At 37.6% G+C, this 17,828-nt stretch overlaps 1 protein-coding gene and 1 long non-coding RNA gene across 6 annotated transcripts in view; one reads left to right on the top strand and one right to left on the bottom strand.

The window, feature by feature from the left end:
- Positions 1 to 17,828, top strand: part of FARP2 (FERM, ARH/RhoGEF and pleckstrin domain protein 2) — a 144,687-nt gene that overhangs the window by 87,090 nt on the left and 39,769 nt on the right. For all 5 annotated transcript variants that reach the window (XR_003096484.1, XM_025216980.1, XM_025216981.1 and 2 more), the window contains exons 9-12: positions 629 to 792; positions 1,013 to 1,081; positions 3,914 to 3,971; positions 4,619 to 4,874. Coding sequence is in view for 4 of the 5 variants with exons in the window: in XM_025216980.1 (XP_025072765.1) it covers positions 629 to 792; positions 1,013 to 1,081; positions 3,914 to 3,971; positions 4,619 to 4,874 (547 nt within the window). In the remaining variant the exon portion in view is untranslated. The remainder of the gene's footprint in view (positions 1 to 628; positions 793 to 1,012; positions 1,082 to 3,913; positions 3,972 to 4,618; positions 4,875 to 17,828) is intronic.
- Positions 301 to 17,828, bottom strand: part of LOC106722856 — an 18,056-nt gene continuing 528 nt past the window's right edge. The window contains exons 2-3 of the long non-coding RNA XR_001358860.2: positions 4,809 to 4,948; positions 301 to 655 (exon numbers count right to left, since the gene is read on the bottom strand). This is a non-coding gene — a long non-coding RNA (uncharacterized LOC106722856). The remainder of the gene's footprint in view (positions 656 to 4,808; positions 4,949 to 17,828) is intronic.

The raw sequence follows: 17,828 nt of genomic DNA, 5'->3' as shown, positions 1-17,828 counted from the left end.
TGTCATGATACAAGTGTAGTAAAATGACTCCAAAGCTCCTTCATCCAAGATTAAGGTTGGTGCAATTTAGCTCCCTTGTATTGCTATAGGATCCTGCATATGTAACAGCATAACACCTGCTGCCTGGTTGGAAGCACTAGCTTTCCTTCCCCTTTTGAAGATGCTATATGTGCATGTTTGTCCATGTCACTTGAATGTTATGTCACGCCGAGTCTTACTGCAGCTTTTGAGTTGAAGTGGCAAAGCTAAAGAAGAAATATAACAAAGCTGGGAAAGCAGACAGGCATGACAACTGTTTAAGTAAAAATATTTAAACCCTTTTGTGTTGGAATAGCTTTGATTCCTGTAACCAAATTACTCATGTTATAATCTCATTTGTATATGTGAGCTATAACTACCATAATTTTACAGATTTTTTGCAGTTTATTCTTTTTAAGCACTCATGCATTTTCTGAAGCATATCATTTTAAGATATTGGAGATTGCATATTTTTTATGATGCATTCCAAAAATATTATAGTTCATGACACTTGAATAAATGGGCCATCTTTGCTGATGTGTATTTACTGTTTTCCTCTACTTTTGGTATTCTTGAGTGCAGGTTGAGTCTCTGTGGTTTTTTTTCATAGGGTCCATATCAGGATACATTGGAGTTCCTGTTGGGAAGCAGAGATGAGTGTAAGAACTTCTGGAAAATCTGTGTGGAATATCACACTTTTTTCAGGCTGTTTGATCAGCCAAAACCAAAAGCTAAAGCAGTCTTCTTCAGTAGAGGATCTTCATTCAGATACAGGTATGATGTAGTATAACTTGTCGTATTTGTAAACTTCACTTTTTATATGTAGGAAAATGGAATCAAGAAGAAAATGTACTCAAGTTCCAAGTTCCATTTAAGTTAAAGGATTTGGATTCTGTTACCAGTGTTGTAATATTTTTTTGCCCTAGGCCTGGACTATTTTTCCATACCTTTTGCAATACTTTCTTTAACTTTTGCACTTTGTATGGGTTCACAGTGGACGAACACAGAAACAGCTGGTGGACTATGTTAAAGACAGTGGGATGAAGAAAACTCCCTATGAAAGGTAAACCTCTTGGTTTTACAAGGTGAAACTTCTGAGATATCAGTTTTAATGAAATTTATGTTTTAAAATCCTTTCCCTCTTTTCATAAAATCCTAATCAGATTATGGAGGGCAGGCTCTTAATTCTGCTTATTTACTGTAAAAAACGTGTATTTAAAGTTGTAGGACTCCCTTTGAGACGTTGCATTTTGACTTCCATAGCTACCAAGAGGTTTAGTAGCCTAGAATTCTGTTTTCTTGGAGTCACTGAAATGTGCACAGACATTTTAGCATAATATTGTGATGTGTATGATATGAAGATCAGATTTTGACTAGAGGGGAGTTGCAGTCAAGACACACCCACCCACATCTGTGCTTGCACGTCTTTGGGCTGTGGCAGTAGGAGAGGATTGTCCTCAAAGGAAGCCAGAAAGTGTTTATGGCCTGTGCTTTTTTGGGGAGTCGATCAGGGAAAGTCATGTTTTAAATCTTTCAGGGCTTTGTATGGGGCCTAGTGCTGAGTGATGTGCTCAATTTGTATAGCCTCAAAGTCCTACCTTTATCTTTTCCAATCTTATCTATTTTATAGCTGTGCTGGCATCTTATTTACCCAGTGGAGTGATGTGTGCTTGTTTGTTCTACCTAAAGCATGTGTGTGTAAATGCCTTCCCATCATTTTTGACTTGTTATTTTTGGTGCTATTTAGTGAATATTAAGATTTTGAGAGGGAAGAAAAAAAACTCCCTAACTTTTCCCATCTGGTGCAATGGCAAGAAGAATTGCTAGGGAAATCATCACACTCTTGCACGTGCGCGCACATGCACACACCCCCCCTTCCTTCTCTCCCCAGTTTCCTACTAACTGAGAATTAAGAGGTTGTCAGGAAGAACTAGCAGAGGTGGTATCACAGGTATGTAATACCAGTTCTCTGGGTGGTTTATTTCTTAAAGAGCAGTCTCACCTCCAGTATCAGGGTATGGTGATCCTGTTGATGAACCCCTTTCACCATATACCCCCTGGGTGATCAGAGGTGCTGCAATCACTGATTTGTTTCTCATGCCCTGACCATGCTGAAAGTTAGGAGTTGACATAGGACAGGTGGCTAGGGGGAAGCATATTGCAGGAATTTCCTTCCCATCAACTGTTTCCCATGAAGTCTAATGAAAAGCCTAATCAGCTAATAAATAGAAATACATTTACTAAGATCTGTCTCTGAAGATGTCTGTACTTGAATGAATGTCCTGTTTAAAAGCCAACCAACAAGCAGCAATGAAAAAAACCCATGTGAACAGACCACACAGTTTTGTAAGAAACAATGGAGGAAAAATTTTCCCAGGAACCAGAAGAGTGCCAGGAGAAGTGTAGTTTTGAAATAAACAACAGAGGTCCCCAGCAGACTTTCAGTTACAGGTGCGATGGGATCTGAACTGCGATCCTAACAATCACATGCATAACAGGAGGCACGATTGTGGGACTGGAGGAGCTTTGCTGCAGGAGCTTTGACTGCAGGAGGGCATGGAACCCTTGGGTCAGGTGCGCACCTGCAGCTAGGAATGCATGGGAGCCCTTGGCTCCAATACCCTCCTGTGGCTGAGAGCCGTGATATGATTAAAGGGAACCAGGTACAAAGTTACTAACCATTTTTATGTAGTAAGCATGTTTTATCGCACCACTAACAGTGAGTGCATGGCAGGTTTACTACTTAAGATATGATTAACTGATTAATCATGTCTTAAGTGTAATGTCTGCTAGGGGCCAGTATTACAGCTTTGCACTTGAGTCTCCAAGTCCTGGTGTACACAGAAACATTACCACAAGCTAGTGTCATCACTAGCTTGTGTGCAGCACAGTATAACTGTAGGTGTTTGCCTTAGGCAAACATTGTTCAGTCATTTTAGGAAACTGCAGGTAGGACTTGTTTCAAAAAGAACAAGGCTTGTCCACAATTTTATGCTCCTGAATGCAGTTTGCCCATATTTATATTTGCAGTTAAGCCATGTTCAGCATCAGACCACACAGACAGCCACTGTCAAGTGATTAGGATGACACTTCTTATGTGATGCTGAGGTCTTGTTGGCAAACACAGTCCTGTTGCTATAGTATGAAGAAACTGGCCGTGTTATCCTACTTGAGAAATTATACAAAACTAGTTGACTGTCTTCACCATTGCATCTGAGGGTTTATGAGCAGAGGCTGAGGGAACTGGGCTTATTTAGTCTGGAGAAGAGAAGACTGAGGGGGGGATTTAATAGCAGCCTTCGACTACCTGAAGGGGGGTTAGAGAGAGGATGTAGCTAGACCATTCTCATTGGTAGCAGGTAACAGAACAAGAAGCAATGGTGTCAAGTTGCAGCAAGGGAAGTTTAGGTTAGATGCTAGGAAAATCTTTCCCACGAGGAGGATAGTAAAGCACTGGAATAGGTTACTCAGAGAGACTGTGAAATCTCCATCTTTGGAAGTTTCTAAGACCTAGGATAGAAAAAGGCTTAGCTGGGATGATCTTGTTGGGGGTGGTTTTGCTTTGACCAGGGGGTTGGACTAGATGTGACCTCCTGAGGTCTCTTTCAACCCTCATTTTCTCTGATTCTATGAAGCAATTTCTGTTCAGCCTCACTTTTTCTGTTCTTGTAGTTGGTTTTTGAATTTTTTTCCTTTGAAAGTTCTGAATCTAGAGTGCTTCTGTGTTTGTTTTTCATTCAGAAATATTTTATATTGTTGTTATACCTCTAGTCATAACACAAAAGGTAATGGGGTAAGTTTGATTCTTTTTTCTGAGTTAGTAGAATAGGGGCAATTGAGCAGGGGACGAAGACTAATTAACTTAGTTTCTCACAGTATGTTTTGTCATCTGCAGGAGGCACAGCAGATCTAGAGCGTCTGCCCACACCTTTAACACAAATGTGCCAAAACAGGTAAGTCCTGCAACACATTAATATTACAGTCAGGAAAACCCTGACAGTCACCTTCCCTGCAGGCAGTGTAAGGAAAGATGATCCTGCTGTACTGCCACCCAAAATTGCTTTTATGCAGATTAGTATTTTTACTTTTGCATAACTTTTTTACCTGTGATACCAGTTTGAATGAATGCACTGTATGGAAGCTAAGGTGACTCGCATAATTTACCTTTCACATTTTGTTTAGCTGTTAAGAAAATTCTACACCTGTGTTCCTATCGCAATAATCAGTTATGTCCACAGGTCTCAGCTAAGATGTACCTGCAATACAAGCAGGTCGAGTTGTGCCAAAACAAGGGCTTTGGCCCTAAGCATTTTGTGAATTTTTTTTTCCAGTTCCCACGTGGTAGTTCCCTTGTTTCTACAGTTAAAAATGTTGTGGAAATTTTATCTCAAATTTTTCAGAATCTGTAAAAGATGGTCTTGTATCTCCCTGGGGATGCTGGTTCTATTTCTAGACATGAAGCTACATTTGCAGAAGCATTTCTGTTTTAAGCACAAACTCTTACTAAGTTAGTTATTGGACATAGTATTATATTTGTGTAGGATAATAATAATTAAAAAAAACAAAACACTTTTACCTGCTCTATTTTTTTTCCTTTCAGAATGTCTCGTTTACTGAGACCTTAAGACTTCCTGAGTCTTCTGCCTCAGTATCTGCCCCCTTCTATTCAGTCCATACATCATCCACCACCACCAGCAGCACACCCATCTTAACAGACACCAGTCCTTCCTCCTTGGACCCTAGAGCACCATACATGAGGAACCCAACAGCAGAAAAGAGTCTTGCCACACCTGCTGAAGACACTGGGAAGAAAATGTCACAGCAGCCTGGATCTCCCATACTCCAGCCATTCCAAGGTGTTGGGTTTTGTAATGTTGCAGGAAACTGCAGCCCCACTAGTCCAGTTGTTGAGAGTAGCTGTGGCTTAGATCTAGCAGTAGACAAAGGTAGCAAAGACAGTAAGGCTGTTTGTAAAAATGACAATGATGAGGATGACTTTACCGCGGGTGTTTTCATTACTGATAAAGAGCATCAGCACTGTGGTAGGGGTGCTCCTCTTTTCACATTGACAAATTCACAGCTTCAGGTTTCAGAAGAATTTATTGATGATGACCCAGCAGAAATCTCCTTTTTTGCTGGGGGATCTGAGGCATTTTCCTATGTGTACAGTGGTTTAGGTCTAAAGGGGTCTGAATTTTCTAGGCATGCATCAGATTCACCTGCTTTAACTAAAGATGCTCTTCAGCAAAATATGGTATCTTCCCAGTCCAGCCCTGACAGGTACTCCACAGAAGCGGTAGATATGAACATGGAAGATGAATTTGAATTTGAAGGGAGTGATTTCAATGGTAACCAGAGGCCATCAGATACCTCTGAATTATTTGAGGTGAAAGCCCAAGCAAACAGAATGCAAAGCCTTCTGAGTCCTTCTGAAACCAGTTCACTCATAAACAACCGCTCTGAAAGCAGCTCCCTGAATAACTTGCCCCTAAATGGGTCATCCTTCCACACATACAGCTCTGCTAATCATTCTGAAGCTAGCTCCATGGTGAACTTCCCAGCCTACTCAGTTCGTTCTGAATCCAGCTCAGCCTTTCAGTTCAGTGATATCATTGACCAGCTGGAGCAGCTGAGCTATCCACCCACCACCACAGAAGACTCAAGCAGTACAGATACAGATTCCTGGGACTCAGGAACTGCAGCTCCATTGGATGTAAACCTCTTTTTCGGAAACCCCTTTACTCAGGCAACTGGTGAGAACTTCACTTTTGATTTTCAGAATAATTTAAAGAATCTTACCCAAGAAGACTGGACAGAAAAAACACAAATCAATCATTGATGGGTATATTGCTTTTTATGAGAGAGCCTTCTATGCCATTCAGAATTATTTTTCAAAACAGAAGCAGAATGTAAATCACTTTGAGCTGGAAAACATTTTGGTGCCTGGATTTTAAATTTACAGAATATTGTTGATTTCTCTCTCTTCTGCTTTTATGTTTTTTCCCTTGAAGTTTTCCAACTTTTGAACTTCGTTATATTGGAAGGTATGCATCCAGAATATACTATAATAAACTGCGATTTCTGTAGAATCACAAATTTAACAAACTTCCTTAACTTCAGAGAAAATCAGTTTTAGTTGGTCTATATAGAATTATGACAAAGGGTTATCTATTACAGCTTTATTTTTGTAGGAATGTATATGTACATCAGTTTCAATCGGGTGTCGTGCACTTTCTCTGACACCTGCCCACAGCAGTCCCACTTGCCTGTCAATGGTTAACAGGCCTTCCCTAGTGAATAGGGCTGTTGTCCTGCTATGCAGTGAGAGTTTGCTTTATTTTTTTCAGACAAATGTGGACAATCTATAAATCAGTTCTGAAGCATATTTTTAAAATACTAAGTATATGCAACAAAATATCTGCCATTATACCTCAAAGAACCAAATCTTAGAAAGCAATTTAGAAGAGGAGCGTGTACAAATGAACAAATATAAATAGGGTATTGCTTCTTGTAACTGTGAAGATGGTTGTTCAACTTACTCATCACAAAGTGCCTTTAGCAGTCCAGCAAAAAAAAGATTCTCTACTGTTTTGCAGCATTTTGGAAGTAGATGCGGAAATGATAAACTCACTAAACTCCTTATTTAATTTTCTTTTATTTTCTTTGTCTTAATTTAATCAATTACACTGCAGAGAAATGGCTACAAATTAATTAAATAATGGTTTAAAATGTGTACTTGATCTGAAAGAAATTCCAGAAGATAAATCTGTTAACAGCCTTCTGACTACACTGTATTCAGATGAACAATGTTAAAATAAGATGGCTTCTTTCAAGGATGTTACTTGACACAGTGCTGGGAAAAACTGAACAACATAATCCACATTGTTACTTTGACAGATATTTGTAGCTAGGAAATTATATCGCAGGACACTCAATCTGTAGTAGATTCATGTTGAAGCTGTAATTGAAAAGTTATAAACAAAGATTTCAGTGATCACATCAAGTTTCCTGTTTAATTAAATAAGTGGTGGTAGAAGTTATCAAACATATCTGCTTTCAGTCCATCTAATAGGAGTTCTGGTGCAAATCCTTATATGGTATTCCATAACAGAATTAATATTTTGCTTTTATTAGGGTTTGTGCAGAAAAATAAATAAATAAAATTCAAACATTCTATATTGGTTTGGGATTGAAAGCATTGCCTCGTGAGATAATTTGGTTTGCACTCTGTGGGTCAAGTCTTCCCCCTTTGTAACTTTAAAAGGGTAACGGTGCAATATTAGTACAGTGGATTCCTTCCAAAAGTAGGGAACAGTGAAATACATCGTTAATTTGTGGTTTTTATTGTTGTGTGTGTGGAACTGAGATTTTAAAAGGAACTTTCATATTTGACTTACCATTTAAAAGCCTTTTACACACATCCTGATTTAAAAAAACAACGTTCTTTAAGTCCTTTCAGTGTGCAATAGAACATTATGAGGTGATTATTCTTCAGTCATTTATTTCTTGTTCTACTTTAGGCTAGTCTAGTTTAGTTTTTTTGTTGGCACAATCATTTCTCAAAGCATTTGTTAGATATAATATTGTAATGAATGTGTACTTGTGTGTGAGTGGTATCCCTGCTGTTGCACTAGGAACTTTTTATTTGCTGATGGCATGAAAAAAATCAAAGCATGCCTTTCATATCATATGGTGAAGTGTTAGCTGTTTCAGGAGAGTGTCCTTCTCTGAATGCCTGGGTTTTGTTTTTTTTAAGAGCTATACATTAATCTTTTGCCTCAGTCTGTTGATCTAGATTCTAATTCTGTGTCTGACTTCATTTGTACCTGTGGAAATGATGTCACAAATGTGAAATATGGCATCAGTAAATAGGCAGCTAGAGAAGTTCTTTATGACAGAAGCTTTATTCTTTAGATATCTGCACAAAGGCTTTGATTGGAAAACTCTTGGAGGGCATGGAGAGTCACGTCTCTGGATCATGATGGGGCGGGGAGAGATGCTTTTAAAAAGGAACCCAAGATATTAGCACTTACAATTGCCCTCTGTTCATATTCTGATTTTGTCCCCAGATACAGACAAGGGCTTGCCTAAGGCTTGATTCTCTCTTCCCACAAATTCTACTTCAGATTCTCAGAAAAGCTTTGACACAGCTGTTCTGGGTTTTTCAATAACTATCCTTTGTAGTCCTATATGAAAGCTTGCTGTTCTTTTTTTCTTGAAGTTCAGTTAGTCTTAAAGGCTAGCAGTAATCTTCCCTAATCCTACCTGCACTTTGCACTTCTATGAATATTTTATTGGCAGTTACAAATTCCAGCTTTGTTTATAACACTGTTATATTTTAATATAAAATAATGCTTAACTTTCTAAGATACCCTAATAACCAGGTTTCAAGCATCAGACAAGGAGCCAGAATTCTTTCTTTTTTGGGTGGGGGTCAAGAAATGAATCCATTCCAATAGTAAGACAGTATTTTTAAGGAAGCAAAAAACAGGTAAGTAATTTCTCCTTTCAAAGCCTGTGACTTCACTGAGGGCAGAGTGTAGGGATATTAGAGTAAGAACATGTTGTTCAGATCAAAATAGGTTGTTTTCCAGCTGCTAAGAAAGAACATTACAGTGGATCACCTCCCTCTCCCACCAAGAAGCCAGAATGCAGGTGGCAGAGAGCAGAAACACTCTTCTAACGCAGATCTGAATCTTGTGAGGCATAGATAGATCTAAAACTGAAATGCTGTCTGGCAGACTGTTAGAGAGACCATCAAACTGTGTTGATGGTTTGGAAAAGGATGTTTCTCTTAGAGCTGCATACTGCTATCCATCAACCAAGGTATACAAGTACCTTCCCCTTGGGACTTTGCTCCATGGCTAATTGATTGTATAGGTTTTTTCTGGTCCTTTAGGATATATTCTGCTTGTAGTAGGTTGTTTGCTTTCCTGTCTGATTTGTTTTAGTCTTGAGCTTTTAGGGAGAGAGGGACGGGTAGAAAGGGTACTTGGTGTTCTAGTAGGTGTTTTGTTATGAAAGAAATACTTTATTGAAGAAGGCTTTGTGGCATTTCCTACAGATTGTCAAACTTCAGCTTCACTTCATCTTGCAGACCTGTTTCAAGGAAAAACCTGCTTCTGTGTCAGTGCAGAAGAACAGCCCTCTTCTAGGGGGGCTGTTTGGGGTTTAGTGTTTTTCACAGGCTAGGTGCCAGTTCTAAATTAAGCCACTGCTGCTGCAGTAGTGGCATCCTGCCACACCTGCTCTTCTCCCTATGACTGTCTGTTGGGACCAGCAGATGAAAAAAGTGAGAAGACAGCCTCTTCATTTTCCACTCATGCTGTTTTACCTTAACACTCTAGTCTGTGAGATATGATGTGCACTGTGTGTTTCAATGCAATTTCCTGAACTAAATTGCAACCAAATGCAACTTCCTGAACTAAGAATATAGTAGTGTCTGTTCAGTTTTCTCTTTCCATTTTTTGTACAACCTCACATTTTCCACAGCATAGTTGTATGGGTACTGATTTTTCTTTTTCCTTTTTTTGCTGTTTGCTTGAGCATAATTTTTTTCCTATAAAGATCAGTTGTTTGCTCCCTAATTTTAAATGAATGTGCTGGACACATCATCTGGAGAACTTGGACTTTTGCAATGGGAACCAAATCTCATTAGTAAAAGAAGTTATGGACGTGTAACACTCAGAAGGGGAAAAACACAGGAAACTTCTGAGATCTCTGTGAGGTATCCTGTGCAAGTTCCCTTCTAGATGAAGGAGTTAAAAAAATTGTGGGTGGAGGTGCAGCTGCTGCTGTATTGAGTAAGTGGTGGGGAGCAGTGGTTGCCCACAGAAACATTGCTCTCCTTTCCCCTTGAGATTTGGGGCCCTTCTCCATTTCTTTACCTCTGTCCTTTCCATTGTGGCATGGGGCCCTGCTTAATGTTTAATCAGGTATTTGTATACGTCCATATACAAACACATTTATAGAATGTACATCTGCTGCAGCGATTCTTTATAGCTGTTGCTATATTTTACAATAACACTAATGGATTTAGGTCTACGATAATGTTTACAGGAGGTATCAGACTGCAATTCACACTGTAATTCACACTGCAGCAGAAAGCCATCTAAAATGCAGGTCTTAAGTAGATGCATGAAATGAACTATATGTATATTCTTTTATGTGTACTCACTCTACAATTCCAAATATATTTATTTCCACCTAATATCAAGCACTATAAGAGCACATTTAAATCTTGGTATACATAAGTACTAGAGCTCATATGTCTTGCAGAACACTGGTCATGGACTATTCTGTGACCTAAAAGACAGCCAATTAAACCTTGGCAAAGTGTATTACCATTACCTTAATCTGTTGTGTATACTTTGTAATTTTAATAATCATTAGTTATTAAAGTATGTTGTATATTTCCCAGAAATCATACTATTTTATCATTAGTCTGGAGTAGGAAAATATATTGATCTTTTACAAATTTCACTCTGTGAAATTTTCTGTGGGCAATAACCTCTGAGTTATTGGGTAAGATCAGACATTGAACTCCCATATCCTGTGTATTTTCATGTTGTGGTTTACAGTGATTTTTGTTTTGTGGTGGTGTGGCTTTTTGTTTTGGTCTTTGTCTGTAAATCCTGATTAGATTAAGATGGTTTGGAGACACTAATCAAAATTCTACTAATTATTTTAACATTGTTCTTGGTGCCAACCTGTTGGTAAGTCATTCCCATTATTGTCATTTTGCAAAGTGTTCTAAGCCTTAATTATTAGGTATTAATTCAAAGAATGATCATATAGTATAATTCTCAATGCAGACTCTTGGCTGTTATCAGCACTTAATGTTTTGACACTCAAGAATCATCACAAATGCTGTGTATATGTATACTAGTATACATATATACTAAAGGTATATAAGAAGGTTAGATTTTATATATATACTAAAGGTATATAAGAAGGTTAGATTTTACAGCTCTAAAACCTATGTCATAAGATGCGTTTAATTTATTACCTGCCAGTGGATTATAACAAAAGGAATCCAACGAATTAAGAATACCTTTGTAGATGGTAAGTTTTGAACTTCCTTAATAATTAAATCTGATATATCTGTGAAAAGATGTTACTGTAAATTCTGTTAAATCACAATATCCTCCCATATCTTTAGTGCACAATCAGTTGTACTGTATGTGGCAAAGCCCAAAACGTTCATAAGAATTGTCAACACCTGTTATTGGAATCTGTAAGTGTCATGTACGTTTAGCTTTTATCACAAAACTACTTGTGCCTTAATCTAAACTGATGCCCAGTTCAATAGGTGCTAATCTTTACAGGAAAGGATCACATTAACAAAGCAAATGGGGCTGGAATTTCCTAACACAATCTTTTTAAATGTGTTGGTTTTTTTTATACAAAAATGTTTTGTTTGAATTACTTGTTGGGGTATTTTTATGTCTTTTGTTTTCTGTTGAAATTACTGGTTATGAACCTGGAGATTTGTACTAATTCATAACTTTTTAATTGTTTATGCAATAAAAAAGGAAATCTTTGATATGAGTGACAACATGGGCTTTTTAGCTTTTATTTTTTCTTTTCTTCTGTTTCAAATAGAATAAATGCTGAATCTCCTAGGCCAAGACTCCTCATAATTCAGTATTTCAGTGTCTTAGGTTAGCTTTCTCATTCTAGGGTTTTGGAAGGGAGTGAAGTTCAGACAAGTATTGTTCTATGCTAATCGATCACATTACTTTTTTGCGTAAACTGTTTTTTGGTGTACAAATGAGAAGAAAAGTTAAAATTTCATCCTGAAAGCACTGTTTTGTGTCAGGAACATGTTCATCTTGGCTGTGGGTAATCTGTTCTGTAGTAACTCATTATAACGAGCTAACAGTGATAGTAAGCTTAATGTTTAGAGATGAGTCAGTCACATACTTCCATATTCTGTGTTAACTTTCTCCTCCAGAATTCCATACCCAGTATACATCTAACTCTTGTTTGCCTTATTGATGCAAGATTCCTTTGCAGTCAATAATTCTTGCATGAGCGAGGTAATCAAGCTATAGCTCATTTTTGTGATCTCTCTTGTTTTTTAAACTTGCTGAATAGTGGAAGCGTTCCCCAAATTTGAATCAGCTAGCAGTTTTAAAGAAGTTGCATTATTTTCCTACCAGCCAAGTTTAATTGAATTAGATTGCGATGCCTCTAATTATCCTATCAAATATGTGAGCTAACATCAAAAGACTGAGAACTGTAGTTCTACTTTCTAGTTGCAATGGTTGACCCTGAGCAGCTGTTGCAAACTCGCACCTGTTTCTGAGGTTACTGGTTTTAGATCCCAGTCCTTCAAAAACATACTGCATCTGTTGTTCTGTCCCATCAATTTGTGTTGTCAGAGCCTACTTCTTTAAAATTCACTTTAAGTTAACCCTTGTTTTACAGATGCATATATTCAGGTAGAATATTAATACTATATTTCATAAAGGCCTTTAATATATGACAGGTGTCCTGTTCATTTTTTTCAAAGTGCATTATACTGGCTACTTTAAAGTAATTTTCTAGAACAGTGAAAACAATAACTTCATATTCTGCCAAAGCAAGAATTTTAAACAAAATTAGATCCCTCCAGCAAGGCTCTGAAGCATAGGCATAACTAAATATGCATAGTCCAATTGAGGCATGCTTGTGCTTCCAAGTGCTTTGCTAGACTTATAGCATAGTGTGAAGGAAGAGGAGGCAAAAATACATTGTTAAAAATGCAGAGGAAAAATAGTTTTTTTCATGCCTCTGTACCTTAGTAATATTTGTTTTATGATTTTAAACAAGTTTTGCTGGGAATAAGCCTGAATTTTGGTCATCTTTTAAACTGAAAGCATTATTTCGTAGTATCCTTGATAAAGAACATTTATTATGTTTGTGTCATGCAATACATTAAAAAAATTCTTAGCACAATGCTGCCACTATATAAATAATGTACTATTTAGGTATAAAAGGCTTGATCTGAAGCCCATTTGTTGTTGGTACAGGTATTTAATGGGCTGTAACTCAGATGCTAACAACACAAAGTGAAACTTTATTCCATATGCTATGGTTTTTTAGACATGCACATGTAAAAATTGAATTGGAAAAGCCAGGAGTGGGATGAAGAATCAAAAATAAGTAATAAAAAGATAAAGTGAAAGGAGAGAGTACTATATATCCTGTTTAGAGACTGTGTAGCACTGCTTTTTGGTACCAGTTTACCAAAACTGATAAACTGAATAGATAACCCTTGAGTTGTGTTATGCTTTCCCTGTCAGCTGATGATCTCACTCAGTAGCTAAAAGACTGGTGTTCACTGCTTTTCTTGCATTACTTTAGGTTTTATAATGTCTTGAAGCATTACAACTGTAACCAACACAACCTGAATCTTTTGTCTTTTATTTGAATGCGTCTTGACAAGGAAATACGTAGTTTTAAAATGTAAAAGGACAGTACATTGAGATCTGCTCTGACCAACAGCAAGAAAATGATACAATAGGCTTCCATGCCTCAGTGACTCCTTATCAACTGTGCTCTGCTTATACCTCGGGACTCTTACTCAGGGCTAGTCTATTCTCCAGCTTTGCCAGCAAAGCTCCCTAGTGGAGATGCAATGTACACAAGCAAAAGGAGTTATTTTTCTGATGCAGTTAAACTACCTCCCCAAAACATATTGAAATAGCTAAGCAAGGTTCTTTGGGTAAATGTGATATATTTTATTAGACCAACTGAGTAGCTGGAAAAAAGTTCTTTGCAAGCTTTCGAGTGCAATCACCCTTCTTCAGGCATAGGAAGTTTCTGCTGTTCTGTGACTCCAAGGAATGAGAGAAGAAGGATTGACTGAAGAAGGGTGATTGCACCCAAAAGCTTGCAAATAACCTTTTTCCAGCTACTCATTTGGTCTAATGAGAGATACCACATCTACCCAAAGAACCTTGCCTGCCCAGGTCCTTAGACCAACACAGCTACAACCAAAAACCCTTAGAACAGCCAAAGCACTTTGTCCAGCTAAGTTGTATTGGGATGGATTACTCATATTTCTCTACCAGTTAGACCCTATTATCCCTAACCAACATAACTATGCCAGTAAGCTTTGTAGTACATAGCTTGCCAGGCCTTTGACTGATTTTTTTTTACAGGCCTAAAAGCTAATATGTATTGTTCTTGGCTTGTGCATTATTGTTAGCAATAATTGTATAATCTGAGTTCTGTGCTCCAACCATGGCAACCTCCTTCTTTTCAGTGGAATTGTACGTTTGTACTGAAAGATGGGATTTTGCCCTAGCAATTAGAAGCTAGTGAATCATTCTGATGCGGGAGGAGAAATAAAATTGTGCTCACTCTCCCAAAGTTTCTGAAGATGTACAATTCTGGAAGCAGGAAAAACAAGAATGTAAATTTATTGTTGTCAGTATTATCAGCAGGTGTGGTGCTGAAAGGATGCAAAAAACAGTTCTGTTGAATAAGAATACCATTTTTAAGACACTTTTAGGATTAAAACTATATTTAGATGGTATTTTGAAAATGTGTACAGTATATATTTTCAAATACTTTTTGCTTTTGCTCGTCAATGCTGTTGCTTGAGTGTTGGAAATATTTTTCTTTTACTACTGTATGACTGATTTGATTGCTGCTTGAAGAACCATAAGATTAATTATGTTTTAATAAGTATGGAAACTTTTTTTTTAGCAATTTATTATAGCTCAATAAACCCATCCCAGGACTAAATATGTGACGTTGAGACAGACAAATGCGGGGCTTAAAAGGTAGCATATCCTTTGGGGATCTAGTTGGGGATGGTCCTGGTTTGAGCAGGAGGTGGGACTAGATGACCTCCTGAGGTCCCTTCCAACCCTCATTTTCTATGATTCCGACTGTGCTGTAAAAGAAGTAAAAATAACGGCTGTAATCTAGTTCATTGTTCCCTTCTTAATCAAACTATATAGATTTAGAGAAAACTGTTGTTGTGGCTCCTGGGTGTCAGCTTCACTTTACTATTTAAATCTGAGTACGTTGAAGTGGCATTTCCCTCATACAGCCTCCTGCTGTGGTCTCTAACCAGGGGCCAGAAGCAGTTTTCTGCTAATTTAACAAATTCATGCTTCAGACTTAGAACCTTGTCCTGCTCAGTTCCTCCCCCTCTTTCCTGGCCCTGCTGGTTGAATAAGCACTTTGTTTCTGAAGTAGAGTAGCGTATTTGCTTCTCTTCATCCTCTCCACCCACTCAAGTTTCCATTGGGTGCGCTCTAAAATTCCTAGCTGTTAAGCAAAATGATGACTGCGGTAACCCTGAGTATACTTGCTGGTCAAGTTGACGGGGATTGCCTGTGACATTCAATTCTTCGTTCCCATAAAAGGGCTTAACGATCAGAGGAGCCCTTTAAACAGAATTCAATCGCAAAAAGCCTTCATTTTTCTTAAATTGTATGTTCCTTTTTATTATTAAGTAGAGAAATATGAAGTCAATGTTCTACATGAAAACAGTCAAGTAAAATATAGTAATTATAACTCCTGGATTAAAAGTGAAGAGGTTTTTCTTTAATGAACATACCCAAAACAACCATGTTCTACAAGTGACCAGTGTTATATCCAGGACTAAACTGTGTTCTTTCCACACTTCAGTTTGGCAGCCTGTATCTATATAAAGTGAAGATCAGCAACTATTAGAAAATGGATTCCTATTCCACATGTATTATATACATTTTCTATATCAGTTACTTCAAGTCCAAGGGGAAAAAAACCTTTCAGAATGTTTCGATTTCTTTCAAATATACTGTGAAGTGAATAAATCCTAATTTTGGTATTAAATCATATATTGGTGTGGAATATTAGCTACTTATATTTGACAAAAGATTGTGTTTTCTTTTAACCTAATGAAAGACGAGCTTATGAATGAACGGTAATTAAACAACAAATATGTGGGCAGGGTAGGATTTTCCAGGGCAATCCGTATTAGCCTGACTTTGCATCCCTGAAGTCAGTGGTAGACTTCAGTTAAAGCTGAGTGCTTCTGAATATCTCACCCATGGCTTTAATTTTATATACATCTATACCAGCTCTGTAGGCCCAGGTGTATATATCTTGTTTTGCTTGCAGTATGTATTACTGTTTAAGCAGCAATATTTTAAAGATGCATTAGGATATTGGTTTAAAACACAGAAATCATCAAATCCAACTTTGCTTTCCCACCTACATCTACTGATTTTATAGTGCAAAAGCAGATTGAACCTGCTCTATCTAGAGCAAGAGCAAGTGACTAAGAGGTTCTTATTTGCATGCTTTTATAGCTAGATTGCAGTTTCAGAATCCAGTCTTCATTCCTGTTTATATTAACAAACTAAACACACATCTTTTATGGCTTGATGCAGAAGGCACCATCGACCTTCTGAAAAATCTGAATGTGCTTTCTTTAAGGAAAAATTATTCCCCTTTAATATCTCTGGAGGATGCCTGCTATTTTGGGGGATGGAATTCTTTACTGAGCCATTGTTTATTCAAAACAGCATCAATCACACTCGGTTTTTACTGTCACCCATTTATAGCTATTTAGCAGGTTTCTGCATTAAACAGCTGTGGAAAGTGTCAAGCACTTGCTGAACTATTGCAAGGATCTATTCTTTACCACCCACACCCCCCACTGGAAGGGACTACAAAGTCACTCTTACCACCAGGCCTTGACAGAGGATTTCCCCATCGCTACTCAAAGAACACTGAATAAGTTTGCAGTTTAAGTTTAACAAATGAGGCTTCATGCATTTGTGTCCAACATTTGAAATCATGTTGCAGATAATAAAAAAGCGTTTAACCACAGTGTTGTGTGCAATTCTACAATCCTTTCTAGCAAATCTGAAACTCTAAATAGATTTATACTCTCTTTAAAGAATTCACTGCTACGTATGCTACATGTTGTAAAACTGCAATTGTTATAACAGATCTTTCTTCAGTTCATTATTTATATTCAGTTACATTAATCTGTTAGACACGCTTTCTACTTGTCACCACTGCACAGAGATAGACAGAAGAGAATGGTCCTTGTCCCAAAAGTTTACAGTCCAATAAACTATATTTTCACTTCCTTTATCCTGTCCTAAACATCAAATATGACAAGTCACTTTACATCTTGCATCTGTATGTATTCAGACTTTTTAATTAGTTTAATGTGCCCTTTATTTTAGTCTAATCTAGGTTGATGTCTGAGAGAGGGATCTTAAAGTCAGATGAAAAGGAGCAAATATCTCCAGGTGAATTTTATGGGTTTCTCCCCATGTTTGGAGGTGATAATACATAAATTAGTATTGGCACAGTTCATTTGAAATAGAGCAGGCTGCAGTGTTGGTCTGCAATAAATTATACCCTCCTGTCCTTTCATGTCTGAATGTTATTGTTTCTAGATGGAAACAATCATGGTTGTAACTTTTGGAACAACTGTAACTGCTTGGTACTAACTCCTCGAGAACATAGGAAGTCTATATAATTTTATGGGATTTTTGCTGAACTTACATATACACACACACCCCCCTATTTTCCATCTAATTTTAGCATCCTTGGCTGTATGTATGGCAGACTTCCAATAAACTGCTTCCCCAGAATATTTTCATATGTATAACAAACATTAGCTGTTGGTCCTTTCCTAAATTGTACGTCTGGTAAATCCTAAAAGCAGTTTGGAACTGAGAAAAAACTCAGGCAACAACAATATGCACTGCTCAACAATTTTTGCTGAAGAGTATTAATAGTTAACCTCAGAGCCTTGATAATCTGAATCTCTTCCAGGTGACTGAGTTCAACACTGTTTAGCT

The sequence above is a fragment of the Alligator sinensis genome, unplaced genomic scaffold (genome assembly GCF_000455745.1).
Source record: "Alligator sinensis unplaced genomic scaffold, ASM45574v1 scaffold863_2, whole genome shotgun sequence".
Lineage (NCBI taxonomy): Eukaryota > Metazoa > Chordata > Crocodylia > Alligatoridae > Alligator > Alligator sinensis.
Note: the sequence above shows the minus strand (reverse complement) of the source record. Positions and strands in the feature narration are given on the sequence as shown.